Source organism: Saccopteryx bilineata, chromosome 2 (genome assembly GCF_036850765.1).
Source record: "Saccopteryx bilineata isolate mSacBil1 chromosome 2, mSacBil1_pri_phased_curated, whole genome shotgun sequence".
Taxonomy (NCBI): Eukaryota; Metazoa; Chordata; class Mammalia; order Chiroptera; family Emballonuridae; genus Saccopteryx; species Saccopteryx bilineata.
This window is the reverse complement of record NC_089491.1, coordinates 29691110-29706048: the sequence shown is the minus strand read 5'-3', so window position 1 is coordinate 29706048 and position 14939 is coordinate 29691110. Positions and strand designations below refer to the sequence as shown.

Below are 14939 nucleotides of genomic sequence, written 5' to 3'. Positions count from 1 at the left end.
GCAAGACTTCAATTTTTAATTCTCTCATTTAACTCCAAGGTTTCCAAGCAATTGAAATTTTTTTTCTATAGATTTTTTCCTCATCTATCTGAGCTACATATGTCTTTTGTATTCATGATATTTGATTTCTTTTTCCTTAATGGCATTTGAGAGTGGTATTGTTAATAACACTAATAAGAGATGATTTAAAAAAATACGGTGAAAAAATGAAAATTTTATTGTTTTAAGTGGAACAAAAACTACATAGAATGGAGAGCCAGAGTTGTGGGAAATGACAAAGAGATAAAAAACGAAGTAAAAAACACAAAATGCCACACACCGAAAATTTTGAATCCAGAATAAAATAATTTGTTTGAATGGTTAAATGAGAGAAAAAATGACAGAGAAAAGAAGAAAAAAGAAAAAAAGAGTTAAGGGTTTTGGAATGAAACCCTCATAAACATAAACAAGAATGGAAAATGCAACACCTATGGGTAATGAAGTTCAAAATGAAAAGGAAAGAATAAGATGGAAAGAGGATAAAATGACCAAGGTGGGAAAAAAAAGATGAAAAATACAGGAAAACAAATGGAAAAAAGTTATTAAAATGTGGTTTTGAGAGGTTGTTTTCTTTTTTCTTTTTCTTTTTGGCCAGTGGCGCTGTACCCCAGGTTTTTCCCCTGTGGCCCTCTTGAGTAGAGATTTGCAGTTGACATGTTGCTATGGCAGTGACATAAGCTAGCCCTCAGTCTTGTTGGTAGACGGGGCTTGTTAGGGTTTGTAGGCTCCGACAATGGGAGAGTCAGTTTTCCGGGTTTCTCACCCTACATCTCTCCTTCCGGATCCAGCAACCTGGGGACTCAGCTGTGAAGTTGCCCTAACTACTGCCTGCAGAGCAAGAGGCCCTATTATTATTATAGGCTTTAACTTGCTGTAACTCTGCTTTATAAATTTTATAAACTAAAGTTACTTCCCTACTTTATAAATCACCATTACTGTGGAAGTCCCTCCTCCAGGTCTGCTCAAAGCACAGTTCTGGGTAAGGCTTTGCCACCAGTGTAAGCAGGCAGGGCAGGGAATGGATTGCTTTTCATGTTCCTTTCTAAGAGCCTACGGGCATGTCTAGTATGCCTCAGTGCTCCACGGGTCTACTCTCCACAGGCTTTTTACCCTTGTGCCCTGTTTGGAAGCCCTCAGCCCAGCCCACACAACTTCCACAGTGGTCTCTGAGGTCTGCTGTGCAGGAATGCACTTTGTAACCTGTATCGGCTGGCAGGAAGTTGCCCAGCCACTGCCTGCAGAGCAAGAGGCCCTAAGAGCTGCCAAGTCCCTCCTCCAGGTCGGCTCAAAGCACAGTTCTGGTTAAGACTTTGTCAGTCAGAGCTGCCAGTGTAAGCAGGCAGGGCTGGGAGCCGACTGCTGGTCAGGCTCCTTTCTGAGGGTCCCTGGGTATGTCGAGTTTGCCTCAGCATTCTGCGGGTCTGATCTCCACAGGCTTCTCCCTTGTGCCCTGTTTGGTAGCCTGCAGCAAGCTGCTTGTGCTCTCAGCGCCCAGCCCCCACAACTTCCACAGTGCTCTCTGAGGTCTGCTCCGTGGGAATGCGCTTTGTAACCTGTATCTGCTGGTGGAGGCACCCTGCCTGGACAGGTCACTTGTGTACTTCCTATGCTGTTGGTCGGGGAGCCAGACCACACAGAAACTCTTGCTACAGCCCATGCAGAAGTCCACTGCTGACAATTTCCAGCCTATCCCCTCCATCTGCAAACGCACGCGCCCATTCCAGAGGTGCCAGGTGGAGCCACTCGCACACCACCTGCAATGGCAGACCAGGAGTGAACTAAGCCCAAAGCTGTTCTGGTGCTGGCCTCCGCAGGCAACCTGCTCGGCCACCTCTGCTGGAGTCTGCCGCTTGCACTAGCTCCCGGGACCGCGATCTCACGCTGAACCACCAGCGCGCTTTCTCTTCAGCTTGATCATCTGCCTTAGCCCAGCTTCTTCCCTCACCCCCAGCCCTCCTTTCTTCTCAGTTCCAAGCGAAAGTGGCCCTTCCTCAGGTCAGTGAGGAAAGCAGAATACTCCGTTTTCCTTATTTCTTTCAGAGTGGATTATATTTTCAGCCACCTTTTCGCCCCGTTGTACCTTTGTTTGATGTATGTGTATTTCAGATGCTCCTGAGATTGTTTTTCTGTCTCTAGTTGTTGAATTCGTTGAAATTTCAGGGGGAGATATTGGGAGCACCCCTCATGGCACCATTTCTCTGACATCACTCTTGACATTTCTTATTTTAATTGGAAAACGTATTGTTTTTTCTTAATTTTTGAAATATAGTTTGTATACAATATTTGTCTCAGGTATACTGCATAGTGATTAGACATTTATATACCATACGATGTATTCAACTTAATAAGTTTACTACCCAGCTGACACTGTACAGCAGTGGTAGTCAACTGGTCCCTACCACCCACTAGTTGTTCATTCCAGCTTTCATGGTGGGCGGTAGCAGAGCAACCAAAGTATAAATAAAAGGATAGATTTAACTATAATAAGTTGTTTTATAAAGATTTATTCTGCCAAACTTAGTGAAAATCCGACATAAAGTACTTGGTACGTTATTATTATTATAGGCTTTAACTTGCTGTAACTCTGCTTTATAAATTTTATAAACTAAAGTTACTTCCCTACTTTATAAATCACCATTACTGTGGAACTGGTGGGCGGTTAGAAAATTTTACTACTAACAGATACAAAAGTGGGCGGTAGGTATATAAAAAGGTTGACTACCCCTGCCATACAGTATTGACTGTATTCCCCGTGCTGTATTTTACATTCCCTGTGACTGTTTTTATAACTCCTAATTTGTACATCTTAATTCTTTCACCTTTTTTTACTTCTCTCTCAAACCCCCCTTCTATCTGGCAACTATGAATTTATTTTTATTTTGACTATTTTACCTTATTTAGATTCCACATGTAAGTGAAATCATATGGTATTTCTTTGTCTGACTCAATTGACTTAGCATAATACCCTGTAGGTCAGGCATCCCCAATCTATGGCCCTCGGGCCGCATGCGGCCCCCTGAGGCCATTTATCCGGCCCCCAGCCACATTTCCGGAAGGGGCACCTCTTTCATTGGTGGTCAGTGAGAGGAGCACTGTATGTGGCGGCCCTCCAGTGATCTGAGGGACAGTGAACTGGCCCCCTGTGTAAAAATTTTGGGGATCCCAGCCTAGGTCCATCCATGTTGTAGCAAATGGCAAGATCGCATTCTTTGTTTATGGCTCAGTAATATATGTACCATTGTATATGTGTACCACACCTTTATCTATTTGTCTCTCAAGGAAAACTTAAGTTGCTTCCATATCATGGCTATTGTAAATAATGATGCAGTAAACATAGGGGTGCTTATCATTTTAACTGGTGTTTTGGTTTCTTTGGACAAACTCCCAGCAGTGGGATTGCTGGGCCTTGTGGTAGTTCTGAGGACCTTCCATACTGTTTCTCCTGGTAGCCCCACCAATTTACAATGCTACCAACCGTGCACAAGGGTTCTTTTTTCCCACATCCTCTACCACTATTGATTTATTAATGACAGCCATTATAACAGGTGTGAGATGATAACACATTGCTGTTTTAATTTGCATTTCTCTGATGATTAATGACATTGAGCATCTTCTCATATGTCTGTTTGATCATGTGTATGCCCTCTTTAGAGGAATGTCTGTTCTCGGGTCCTCTGTTCATTTCTTCATTGGATTGTTTGCTTTATGGTGTTGAGTTTTTAAAGCTTCTTATAAATTTTGGATATTAATCCCTTACCAGATGTATTGGCGAGTATGTTCTCCCATTGAGTGGGGTGTCTTTTCATTTTGTTGATGTGCAGAAACTTTTAGTTTCACGTAGTCCATTTGTTTATTTTTCATTTGTTTCTCTTGCCCAGGGAGAAATCTACAAAAACTGCTAAGAGTGATGTCAAGGGGTTTACTGTCTGTTTTCTTCTAGGAGTTTTATGGTTTAGGGTCTTATATTTAAGTCTTTAATTGATTTTGAGTTTGTTCTTGTAGGTGGTATAAGAAAGTGGTCTGTTTCATATACATTTTTTTTTGCATGTATTTATCCAATATTCCCAATACTATTTATTGAAGACTGTCTTTATCCAATTGCATATTCTTGCTTCCTTTGTCATAGATTAATTGACCATTTCCTAGTTTTATTTCTAGGGTCTCTATTCTGTTCCATTTATCTCTGTGTTTCTTTTTATACCAGTACCGTACTGTTTTGATTAACGTAGCCGTGTAGTATAGATTCATATCAGGTAACTTGATATTTCCAACTTTGTTCTTTCTCAAAATTGCTTTGACAGTTTGGTGTCTTTTGTGGTTCTACTTAAATTTTAGGATTATTTGTTCTATTCTGTTTAAAATGCCATTGCTATTTTGATAGAGATTGCATTGAACTGTAGATTGCTTTGGGAGTAAGATAACTTTATCAGTGTTAATTCTTCCTATCCATGATCACAGTACGTATATCCTTCCTTTTCTTTGATTTCTTTCTTCAGTGACATAGTTTTGTCACAATAGGCCATTTATCTCCTTGGTTAAATTTATTCCCAAGTGTTTTGTTTTTAATTTAGTGAGAGACGGGAGGCAGAGACAGACTCCAGCATGCATTCCGATGAGGATCCACCCAGCAGTGCAAGCGGGGCATTGCTCTGCCTGTCTGGGGTGTTGCTCACTGAGCAACGGATCTATTTTAGCCACCTGAGGTGGATGCCACAGAGCTTCCTCAGCCCCCGGAGTCAACTCCCTCTCATCAGGCCATGGCTGCTGGAGTGGAAGAGAGAGAGAAGTGAGAAGAGGAGGGGTGGAGAAGCAGATGGTTGCTTCTCCTGTGTGCCCTGACCTGGAATCGAACACAGGACATCTAAATACTGGGCCAATGCTCTAACAGTGAGCCAGCTGGCTAGGTCATTCCTAGGTTTTTTTATTTTAAGTACAGTTGTAAATAGGATTGTGTTCTTAATTTCTCTTTCTGATAGTTCATTATTAGTGTATAAAATGTGATCAATTTCTTAATGTTTGTATCCTGCTGTTGTACTGAATTCATTATTCTAATAAATTCTTGACGGAATCTTTGGGGTTCTGTGTAGTATCATGTCATTTGCAAATAATGACAGTTTCACTCCTTCCTTTTCATTTTAGATGTTTTTTATTTCTTCTTCTTGCCTAATTGATCTGGGTAGGACTTCAAATATTATGTTAAATAGAAGTGGTAAGAATAGCCACCCTTTTCTTGTTCCCGATCTTAGAGTTAAAAGTTTCAGCTTTTCACCATTGAGTATGATGTTAGCTGTGGGTTTGTCCTGTGTGGCTTTTATAATGTTGAGGTATGGTTCGTCTGTCCCCACTTTACTGAGACTTTTGATCATAAATAGATGTTTGATTATGTTAAATTCTTTTGCTGCTTCTACTGATATGATTATATGATTTTTTATCTTTTATTTTGCATATGTAGTATATTGTATTATTTCATTTGCAGATATTATACCAACCTTGCATCCAGAAACAGATCTCACTTTATCATGATGTATGATCTTTTTAATGTATTGCTGAATTTGGTTTGGTGATATTTTGTTGAGAATTTCTGCATCCTCAAATATCCTGCTTTTGCTGCTTTTAAGATTCTCTCTTTGTCTTTAACCTTTGGCATTTTAATTATGATGTGTCGACCTATTGCTCATGCAATGTATAAAGCATTGGTTGATTGACCTGGATGGAATGCTGAGGTTGCGGTTTTGAATTGTGTGTCTTGGTATGAGCCTCTTTGGCTTCATCTTTTGTGGGACTTTATGCACTTTCTGGACTTGTGTGTCTTTTTCCTTCATTGGATTAGGGAATTTTTCATTTATTATTTCTGCTAATAGGTTTTAATACTATGCTTTGATTGTTCTCTTAGATTATCCCTGTGATGCAAATGTTGTTCTTGATGTTCCAGAGGCTCCTTAAACTATCCTAAGTTTTTTTTTTTTTTTTTGGTTCTTTATTTCTTTTTGCTGTTCCAATTGGGTGTTTTCCCTACCTTGTATTTCAGATCGCTGATATAATCACCTGCTTCATCTGATCTCTTTTGCTTCCCTGTAGTGTATTCTTTATTTCACTTACTCTTCACAGCTGACTTTATTTTTGTTTCCTATTTCTGTTGAAATTGTCACTGAGCTAATCTGTTATTCCGCTAAGTTCATGAGCATCCTTATATTGAGTGTTCTGAACTGTGCATTTAGTTGGTTCCTTGTCTCCATTTTTTTGTTTAGTTACTTCTCTGAAGTTTTGTTCTGTTCTTTTATTTGGAACATATTTTTTTTATCTCCTCAGTTTGGCTGCCACCCTGTGCTTGTTTCTGTGTAGTAGGTCGATCCTCTACATCTACCAGTCTGGCAGAGTGCTTTATGAGGTGGGTGTCTTGTGGAACCCAGTGGCACATTCTCTGCTCACTTGAGCTGGTTGCTTTATTTGTGCTCCATAAGTGGGTTGTTGTGCTCTCGTTGTAGTTGAGCCTTAATTGCTGTGTGTGGGAATGACCATGACCACAGCAGATCAGCTATTGTGCAGAGGCAGACACTATGCAGTAGGAGTTGCTTCAGTGAGCCTCTAATGCCCACCATGTCTTCCCCTTCGGGTATTTCTTTTATGGAAATGGTTGGGAGGTGTACTGGTGTGATCTGATACCAGCCACCGCCACCAGCTGTGCTGGTTCTGGATCTTCTTAGGAGGGACTCCAAAGCTGGTCAAATTCAGCAAGCACTTGTGCCTGTCTTGGACCATCTGGTAGGAGCTATAATGTGACCTGTGGTTTGTTGTTGCCAGTACTGGGTTGGAGGCCCTTAGGAGAGGCTATTCTGTGAGTTGTGTCAGGTTTGGGACCTTTGGGTAGGAAGCATATTGTGAGCTCAGGCTAGTTGCCACTTGTGCCAGATTTTTGAAGTTTAGTTGACACTACATTCTAAGCCACTTCTGGCCACTGCTCAAGCCAGGCTTGGAGCTATCTGATGGGAGTTATGCAAGTAGAGACTGTTTGCCACTTCTTTTAGGGTTGGAATAGTTAAGCCACAGGTACCAGGCACACCAAGATTTATTTGGGGTTTCTGCATGTTAGAGAGATTTTAGGAAATTCCATAGCTCAAGGTAGGCAGGCTGCTTCAGTCAAAGAGCCACCCGCTGTAAGTGATTCTGTTGGGTGTAATGGGGTCTCAGAATTACTAGGGTCAGTGCTGTTAGCCATATTAACAGAGAGCTCAGACTTGGTGCCATCCTGCACTGAGCCGCCTGGGTGGGGGGAGGGCTCAACAAAGGAACAGTGGCACCTGCAAGCACTTAGTTCTGGGAGAGAACTGTTCCAACCCCTGCCCTTCTAGCCTTTGTCCTGAAGCTGATTCCTCCTTGTATGCCCCTGTGGTTTTTGAACTGCTGCCTTTGTGTGGGAGCTCGGAGCTCCTAAGTTTGTGAGTAAGTGAGTCTGTGCGCAGGCCCTTTAAGACCTGCAGCTTGTACCTCTGCCTCACATAGACACTGTGCCCACTGGTTTTTACATTCATTTGTTATACAGGCTCCTCTATCTGGCATTGGAGTCCTGGGCAGGGAGTGTGGTGTGGGCTGGGACCTGTTGTACCTCAGGGGACACATCCATAGCCTACTTGGCCCTCCTGATTCTTATTTATTTATTTATTTATTCATTCATTCATTTTTAGAGAGGAGAGAGAGAGGGAGAGAGAGAGAGAAGGGGGGAAGAGCTGGAAGCATCAACTCCCATATGTGCCTTGACCAGGCAAGCCCAGGGTTTTGAACCGGCGACCTCAGCATTTCCAGGTCGACGCTTTATCCACTGCGCCACCACATGTCAGGCCTGGCCTTCCTGATTCTTAAATGCCAGCATATGGGATCTGCCTGTTCCATTTCTGTGCCCCTCCTACCAGTCTGAGCATGGCCTCTTTATATCCTCAGTTATAGGACCTCTGTTCAGCTAGTCTTCCCGCAGTTTGCAATGATGGTTTTTCTGTCATTTAGTTGTTTTTTGATATGGTCATGGAGGGAGTTGAGCACAGTGTTTACCTACCCCACCATCTACCCAAATTTCTCCTACCCTTGTTATTTTGAGGATAAACTCAAGAAATAATGAAGTATAGTAGCTTATCCAGAAGATAGCTCTTGGAAAAATGCAGTAGAAGTGAGTGTACTGAGAAAATTATGGGACTTTTATGTGTATTTTAAGGGTAGATCCAACCAGATAGACCTGGAGATTGGTTGAATGTAAAAAGAAGGTGTGAAGGGCCCTGGCCGGTTGGCTCAGTGGTAGAGTGTCAGCCCGTGTGAAAGTTTTGGGTTCTATTCCTGGTCAGGGCACACAGGAGAAGCACCAATCTGCTTCTCCACTCTTCCCCCCTCTCCTCTCTCTCTATCTCTCTCTTCCCCTCCCACAGCCAAGGCTCCATTGGAGCAAAGTTGGTCTGGGAGCTGAGGATGGCTCCATGGCCTCCATCTCAGGCACTGAAATGGCTCCAGTTGCAGCAGAGCAATGCCCCAGATGGGCAGAGCATCGCCTCCTGGTGGGCATGCCTGGTGGATCCCAGTTGGGTGCAAGTGGGAATCTGTCTGCCTCTCCCCCACCCCGCTTCTCACTTCAGAAAAATACAAAATAATAATAATAATAAAAGAAAGCATGAAGGAGAAGTCCAGGTTTTGTGTTTGACAATTGGAGATATGGCTACCATTTTTGAGTGGAGAATAAGACATACAAGTGTGAACTTTAATGGGTTTGAGTTGCCTGTTAGACATCTGAAGAGAGATGTGGATTAGGTAGTTGAATCCAGCTTAGAAATATAGTATAAATGTTGGTTATGTTTCAGGGCTCAGGCTTCTTCCATATGTACTCATTTCTTAGGCAATCCCATCCACCCCTGTAGCCCTAATACCGTCTATGTGTTGATGCCTTTCAAATCTATAATTATTCTTGACTACTTCCCTGAATTCTGGACTTATTATCTAGTTTCTTAATTGACAGTTTTACATAGATAACTAACAGAAAGTCTAAAACATATCCAAAATAGAACTCTTAAGTTTCCCCACCTACCCAAACCTGCCTGAATTACTGAATTTTTCTCATGTCAGTAAAGGATACCACTGTTAATCTAGTGTCCTCCTGGATGCCCCTTTTCTCTCAAATTCTGCATCTAATCCATGAGCACATTCTGTTGACTTTAAAATATGTCCAGAACACAGCCACTTTTCATCACCTCCATCACTGCTAACCTGGTATATCCCGTCGCTTTCCATGAGGAATACTGCAAGGTGTCCTTATTAGTTGCCTTGGGTGCTCTATAGTTTGGAATTTACAAAAGCCAAAATATAAATTGGATCACATCACTTTTGTGCTTAAAACCCTTTAGTGGTTTCAGAGTCACAAGTATAGTTAAGTCCTGTCTTTATCATGGCTTATAACACTGTGTGATAGGACTCCTGTCTCCTTCCTACCCCTTGCTCACTGCTCCGGCCACAGTTCCTCAAACATCCAAGCAGATTCCTCAGAGCTAGCCAAGTATGCCGCCCCCTGGTATTAGTATGGTCACTCCTTTTATTTCATTTAGGTTTCTGCTCAGATGTTACCACAAAAAGACTGTCAACATTCTTCTTAAAATAATAGCCGCTATCACTTCCCATCCCTTTACCTTGCTTTATTTGCTAACTTTGTTTTCCACTCTAGAATATAGGCTCCCTGAGGAATCTAAAACAATACCTGGTACATAGGAAGCCTCTAATAAATATTTAATCAATCATGAATTCAACAGGTTGGCCAGATTTTCTGGTCACATCATGTAACCAATAAAGATATGTTGTTTGTTTGTTTGTTTTAGTGCTTGTATCTTGCATAGTGCTAGGTATCTGGTTAATGTAACTTAAAAGATTAAGTAATGCTGTCCACACAATTTTATAACCTTAAATTTTATGGCCCTTAATAGTTTATAAAAATATTTTTATGTAGATACTTTTAATTCTAAATTCTTTTTTTTTTAATTTATTTATTGGGGTGACACTAGTTAACAAAATTATACAGGTCTCAGGTACCCAATTACACATCTCTGTACACTGTATTGTGTGTTTACTGCCCCAAGTCCAGTCTTCATCAGTCACCATTTCTCCTCCCTACCCTCCTCCACCTACCCTCACACCCCCCAATCACCACACTGTTCATATCCATGAGTTGTTTCTCTCTTTTTTTTTTTGGTCTTTTTTTGCTCAATCCCTCTACCCTTCTCACCCTCCTACCCTAACATCTGTCAGCCTCTTCTCTATCAACAAATCTGTCTCTATGGCTATTATTACAATTTTTTAGATTTAGAAACCGATTTTTAGTTTCCTCAAGTAGTTTAAATTTGCAGTGATATTTTAGCTCATTATCTCCCAGATTCAACTATAACCTCTGAAAGTATTTCTAGTAGAATAAGAGACGCAATTATCTTTAAAAGAGAGCGAATTTCAAAATGAGGGTTAAGTATTTAAACTTATGGTTAAATTATTATTACTATGCCCACTTCACATTGCTATGAAATTGGATGATGTGTGTACATGTGCATAAGAAAATGGATGTTTTTCCTAAAATATAGTAACTTTCCAATCTGAAACTGTTCCTAAAGGATTCTAAAACTTTAGCAGCAAAAGAAAAAGAGGTTAAAAAGATAGCAGATGGGCTGACCACCCTTCAAGAAGCAAGTACGAAAGATGCTGAAGCGTTGGCGGCCGCGCAGCAGCACTTCAACGCCGTGTCCGCGGGCCTGTCCAGTAATGAAGACGGAGCAGAAGCCACTCTTGCTGGTCAGATGATGGCCTGTAAAAATGACATAAGTAAAGCTCAGACAGAGGCCAAACAGGTAAGTATGCCCATTGAGCACTAGGTTATTCCTTCTTTTGTTTTTGAGAAGATGTTTTACATTTATGCTTTGGCAATTGTTATAAAGTGTTAAAAAATAATCAGATCAATGTCAGGTAACTTGTTTACTTTATCCTGCCACTGTATCACATCTAATACAGTGAAATTCAAATATATTGACTGCTAAATATTGATGATAGCTTAAGGTGCTTTGAAACCTAAAATACCTTTATATGTTAATTAAAATTGTTAGTGCAGTAAATGGTTTATTCTGTTTTAGCACTGTAGTGAATGTTTGAGGTTAGTCATTTTATTGTTATTTTATTTTTGCTGTATTTTTTGAAATTAGAAACTTGAGGTACTAAGCTTGAACAGGAAAATAAAGGCGTCCTCCCTGTTTCTAGGCCCACCACATCTAGTTCTTAAAACTTTGGTTTTGAAACTTTACAACATGCTCTTTGGTGGTATCTCTCCCTCTCATTTACTCCAGGTCTAGTCTTTGGTTTTTCTACTCTGACTTCATAATCCTCAAATGTTTCTCAAAATTAAAATGATTTTCAAATTTGTTTAGTTAGTTGTGAACTTAAAGTCCTGTGACTACAAGACTTTTGATGACAGAAAGAAGAAATGTGTGTACACGTACATTTTTTTAGTCATTTTTTAATGGAAGATTCAGCTCTAAAAATATATACAGGGGTGTGTATGTGTGTGTATTCTATTCAAGGTTTTCTGTTACGTGATTGCTACTTTTTCATATGATGATGGTCACAAAAATTGGTAAAAAATCAATAGCAGAAATACTTTAAAGCTCTCTTAGTCTTTCTGTAGACTTTGTATTTGGAAAGGTCCTTCAGTCAGTTTCAGAGGGAGGATACACCTATATAGATCTTAGAATACTAGTTCATGGTTTTAAGGAATAGTACTCAATTATATAATGTAGCACTTAAAATTCTGACAATTCGGCCTCCTTTTTCCTATGTGATGTTATTTCTCATTGCTCAGTACAGCTCCACTGTTAGATAACACAACATACAAGAGTACAAGCTAAGTGGAAAGGAAGAGAATAAGAGTTGGGATTTCTAGCTTTCTAATGTGGTTTTAATTTAACCAGCTAATGACAAGTATTTGATATAATTTTGAACTTATTAATGTTATGGTATATTTTATAAATACTACAAATGTGCCCTTAAATTGCAAAATATTTAATGTTTTGCATGTATTAGTTTTTACTGAGTAGTGTTTAAGGAGGAAATGATTGATCTGTAGATAGACATACTGGTCCAAGGGACAAACTAGTTACAATTTCGAGGCTGATGTTGCTTTAACAAATCTGAATCTGTGACCATTGAATCACTAGCACCATGTGCCTCAGATAGTCTGCTACATGTTTCTTTGTAGGCTCAGATGAAGCTGAAACATGCGCAACAAGAACTAAAGACTAAACAAGCTGAAGTTAAGAAGATGGATAGTGGCTACAGGAAGGATCTGGAAGCTTTAGAGGCTGTGAAGAAATTTAAAGAAAAACTTGAAGCTGAAATGAAAAAGCTAAATTATGAAGGTTTGCCTTTAAAAGACATGCTATTAGATCAATAAGGAAGTAGTGATTGTTGGTAAAAACTAACTTAAATAGAAGAAAGCAAGTAGGATAGTTTCTTTTATCCTATTAATGGGTAGGTATTATTAGTATAAGAAATGTTTATAAATATAGTCACAAAAATATCTATAAAACAGTGCTTTCAATTTTTGAAAACTCACTGAGAATTCCCTGCTTCTGTCACTCTGAAGTGCCACTTAAAAACTCAAAATTGTCATCTATTTATTTCTACATTATTAGGCATCCATCTGTTGTTTAGGAATGGAAATTATATTATTTGTCAGATATGTCTCCATGACACTTGATAGAAATTTTGTTAAGCAAGCTTTTTTGTTTGTTTGTATTTTTATGAAGTGAGAAGCAGGTAGGCAGAGAGACAGACTCCAGCATGTGCCCAACTGGGATCCACCCAGCAAGCCCACTAGGGGACGATGCTCTGTGTATCTGGGGTGTTGCTCCATTGTAACCGGAACCATTCCAGCACCTGAGGCGGAGCACATAGAGCCATCTTCAGTGCCTGGGCCAACTTTGCTTCAATGGAGTCTTGGCTGCAGGAGGGGAAGAGCGAGATAGAAAGAAAGTAGACGTGGAGGGGTGGAGAAGCAGATGGGCACTTCTCTTGTGTCCTGACCAGGAATCAGGACTTCCACACACCGGGCCAGTGCTCTACCACTGAACCAACTAGCCAGAGCCTTAAGCAAGCTTTTTATTTAGTACTTACCAGAAATTTGTATTTTGCTTCTAGAAATGCTTCAGAAATAGAGGTTACTAATATTTTCCCTAAAACAATAGAATATTTCGATTTTTAAACTTGATTTTAATTTAGTTATGATTTACTATTTAGAAAACAAGGAGGAAAGCCTTCTGGAAAAGCGAAGGCAGCTATCACGTGATATCAGTAAATTGAAAGAAACACATGAAGCTCTCTTGGCCAGATTTCCCAATCTTCAGTTTGCCTACAGGTAAGAGATGTAAATCCTGAATTTTAACATCGTAATAGTCAAGATAGATTGGAATTTTGGCTGGAAGGCATTCTAAAAATTTTATGCACTTGGAGATTTTTTTGTATGAAAATACTGTAAACAGCTGTACCTTAATTGCTTTTTTTTTATTTTCTTAAATATTCACTGAAATGTTTCAAATGTGGGCAGGGGAAATTATTTCTTGTGAAATTTAGTGGTTGTAATGCCTCCAATCTTACCAAAATGAGAGGAAGTTAATCTCAATCCAAAATTTTTTTGAAGTTTCCTATTATTAATGTTAATTGTCTACATTAACAATATACAATTTGATTTCCTACATGGATCTTTTTTCATGGAATGCTACAGTAACATAGGCATTACAAAGATAAGAAAGTCACATTTCTTTCTGTTTCACTAAAAAACAATATATACTAAAAGAGCTTTTGATTTATTTAAAAACAATAGCTAGATAGTTATTGGGGACATTTTAAAAATTTTATTTTGTTAAAACTATGATTCTTCTGCTTTCAATTTAATGTATTGTCAGAAAGAGCTCTTAGTATTAATTTACATACATCTTTTTTTATTTTTATATCTAGGATTAATTTTGTCAACTTTTCCATTTTAGAGACCCGGAAAAAAACTGGAATAGAAATTGTGTGAAAGGACTTGTGGCTTCTTTGATTAGTGTGAAAGACACTTCTGCTACCAGAGCGTTGGAGCTGGTGGCTGGGGAGCGGCTCTACAATGTTGTAGTAGACACAGAGGTAAACGGATTTTAACAAAGATGTTTGTAATTGCTCTTCAGCTTGAAAATCATGAGCTGCTAGAACGTACTTTCTTGATGTTCTTTCTAAGCTCTCCCAAGGTTGCTTATCTTCACAGGGTGAAGCTGTTCAGTTAATGATGTTTTTACTATATTATTGATTGTATTATATTTGATTGACTGCATTTCAGAGGAAGTTTTATACTTACTCAGGAATCCAAAATGCATAATCAATCTTAGACTTTTAATTGTTCAGGACAGTAGGCACTAAACATTTATTTGATTATGGATTTCTAAATGTGAAACTCTTTCCAATTGAATGTTTTCTGTCATCCTTAATGATATGTATGTATTTTTATTTTACATGCACAATATTTTAGGTTACTGGAAAAAAGCTACTAGAAAAGGGGGAATTGAAGCGTCGATACACTATAATTCCACTCAATAAAATTTCAGCCAGAAGTATTCCTCCAGAAACTCTGAGGGTCGCTCAGAATCTTGTAAGTCTTATTTATATGTTTTATCTCTATATTTTTTTAAAATTGGAGAATGTTAATTTTGGGGACATAATCATATGCAGAATCACAAAATTGTATTGCTACCATGCTTTCAAACATTAGAGCAGGCATCCCCAAACTAAGGCCTGCGGGCTGCATGCGGCCCCCTGAGGCCATTTATCCTCCGCCCCCCCCCCCCCCCCCGCACTTCTGGAAGGGGCACCTC

The 14939-nt window shown here is 39.6% G+C and overlaps 1 protein-coding gene across 3 annotated transcripts in view; it reads left to right on the top strand.

The window, feature by feature from the left end:
- SMC2 (structural maintenance of chromosomes 2) overlaps positions 1-14939 on the top strand; it is a 74092-nt gene that overhangs the window by 20520 nt on the left and 38633 nt on the right. For all 3 annotated transcript variants that reach the window (XM_066256613.1, XM_066256612.1, XM_066256611.1), the window contains exons 10-14: positions 10662-10895; positions 12293-12452; positions 13333-13450; positions 14079-14217; positions 14597-14716. In XM_066256613.1, the coding sequence (XP_066112710.1) occupies positions 10662-10895; positions 12293-12452; positions 13333-13450; positions 14079-14217; positions 14597-14716 (771 nt within the window). The remainder of the gene's footprint in view (positions 1-10661; positions 10896-12292; positions 12453-13332; positions 13451-14078; positions 14218-14596; positions 14717-14939) is intronic.